We start from the raw sequence: 2,387 nt of genomic DNA on the forward strand, positions 1-2,387 counted from the left end.
TTTAATTAAGCTGGGCTCTGCACGTAGTCTAGCTTAAAAAACTACTACACAGGATCGAGAGAAAAAGTTTTGCTAGCCAAAAGCACCGTAGCACTGCCATACGTGTCGATCAAATCCGTTTTTAATTCATAGTGAAGTTCTTCGTCTTCAAGCACTTGCATCGCGTTTGCTATCATTGCGACTGAGCACTCATCCGGTACACCAACTTCTGCCGGGCTGACCCATTCATCTTCAAAACAGGTACTGATGATTTAGCGAGGTAATTCGCTGCTCGTCTTCCACAATCATGTTATGGAGGATGATACATGCTAGCATCACATCATTCATTGCATCGACACTCCATAGCTTACAGGGCAGGGCAAGAATTCGAAAGCGCTGTTGTAATACTCCAAATGTGCGTTCAACGTCTTTGCGAGCGGCTTCCTGCTGGGCAGCGTAAGACTTACGCTTGTTGCCTTGGGGCGCACTGATACTGGATTGGAAAATTGCCCAGACAGGATAGATTCCACCTGTAAGATAGTATCCCTGATTGTACGTCGCACCATTCACCGTGAAGGAAATCCTGGGAGCAACACCGTTTACCAGGTCATTCAACAAAGGTGAACGCTCGAGTACACTCAAATCATTGTTGGCGCCAGGCATGCCATAGAATGCATGCCAAATCCATAACGACTTAGAAGCCACGGCTTCCAAGATCACCGTCGAACACTTCTCTTTTCCCTGAAAAGCTCCTTGCCATGCCGTTGGACAATTCTTCCATGTCCAGTGCATACAGTCCAAGCTACCAATCATACCCGGAAATCCGCGTTCAGCATTCTCGGCAAGAAGTATTTCCAAGTCATCCTTGGTCGGCTTTCGAAGATACTCTGGACCAAATAATCGGATAATATTTCTGCAGAACAGCTTTAAGGTCTCCAACACTGTGGACTCAGTCATACGAATCAACTCATCTAATTGATCTGCTGATGCTCCATATGCCACATCCGTAAAGCACACGTCACCTTCTGTTCTGGTAGGAAACCAGCACGTCCAGTTGCGTCACTACGCTGGACGAAGTAGCTGCACTCTTCATCCTCAACCAGGGCAATGGTAATGAGCTCAAAGAGGTTACGACGCATACCAAATCGCCTGCGGAAGTCATCTGCATCAGAACGAGTAGCCATGAACATTAATGAACAGTTTTAAAGGAGAACATGTCGTTTACTCAAATACATACCATCATCGTAGACTGGGTTGTCGCCAAATTAGTCACTCATTAGGCGTTCACCCCACATTTCTCGATCCCGCTCTTTATTTGCTCTCCTGCCTTTGGTGGACCGCGCGTGTTTGCCCGCACTGCGCTGCGTGTGTGTCCACCCGCCTCGAGACAGCATGTTGAGGTGAAATAGTTATTTTTCTTCGGAGTCGTGCTTCCACTACTGAGGTTCCCCCCCCCCCGGGCAGGCGCTTCACTCCTTCGTGTATTTCTGATAGTGCGGTATCTAGAGAGATCTTTTGTATCGTCGTTTGATTGGACAAAAAAAATGTTAAGCCGCGGTGAGTTCCAAACCGCTGTGACAAGATGCAATCAGGAGTTCTATCCTAAAAATTGAGGTCTCATCCGTCTCAATAGGACTTGCAAATAAGTCTAACCGCTGGAGATGCTCTAAGAGTTTCAAAAACCTACTGTACATATAAATTAATGCTTAGAAAGAGTCCGACCAACTAAGTCCTCACCCGTATAAAGTCCTCTCTGTCACTTTCGAGTGGCACTATTAAATATAGTCCGGACTTTAATAGGGCGCATCCATTAGATGATATTTTATGATATTTTCCCGCTTAAGTACGTTTCGTACCGGGCTCACCGAAGAACTGTTTCGGTCAGGTTTTAAAGCAGCAGTAGTGATGGCAGGCTTTAAAACTCCGCTGACCAGTGGGATGAACGCGCCGATGCCATCGTCGCCATCTTTACCGACGACGACATTATCGGCCAAATGACCCAAATCTACATCAACCAGCTCCTCACAGAGGACAACAAGGTTGACGACGACAAGGTGCGCGCGTACACCAAGATGCGCGTCGGCTCGTACCTCACCAGTCCGTTCAACAACGGGCCCGTGAACGGCACGTACATGTGGACCGCCGACGAGTGGCGTGAAGTCATCACGAGGATCCAGGAGATCACGATGGAGGAGAATGGTGGTCACCCGATGGTGTAAGGCGTGGACTCTGTGCACGGCGCCATCTTCGTGAAGGACGCCGTGCTGTTCGGCCAGCAAATCAACGGCGGCGCGTCGTTCAACCCCGACCTCGTGTACGAGCAGGGTCGCATCACCGGCCGCGACACGGAGGCGTCGGGCGTACCATGGGTATTTGGCCCCATTCTCGGCATCTCGCGCAAACCCACT

General features: G+C 49.1%; 1 protein-coding gene across 1 annotated transcript; it reads left to right on the forward strand.

Annotated features, from left to right (window-relative positions):
• Nucleotides 1-1,973: 1,973 nt before the first annotated feature.
• PITG_17206 (glycoside hydrolase-like protein) lies at nt 1,974-2,198 on the forward strand (the record flags this gene model as incomplete). Its single annotated transcript, XM_002897038.1, has 1 exon — nt 1,974-2,198. The coding sequence occupies one exon, from the start codon at nt 1,974-1,976 to the stop codon at nt 2,196-2,198; it is 225 nt and encodes a 74-aa protein (XP_002897084.1).
• Between the last annotated feature and the right edge of the window lie 189 nt (nt 2,199-2,387).

This window comes from Phytophthora infestans, genomic scaffold (genome assembly GCF_000142945.1).
Source record: "Phytophthora infestans T30-4 supercont1.50 genomic scaffold, whole genome shotgun sequence".
NCBI classification, from domain to species: domain Eukaryota; phylum Oomycota; class Peronosporomycetes; order Peronosporales; family Peronosporaceae; genus Phytophthora; species Phytophthora infestans.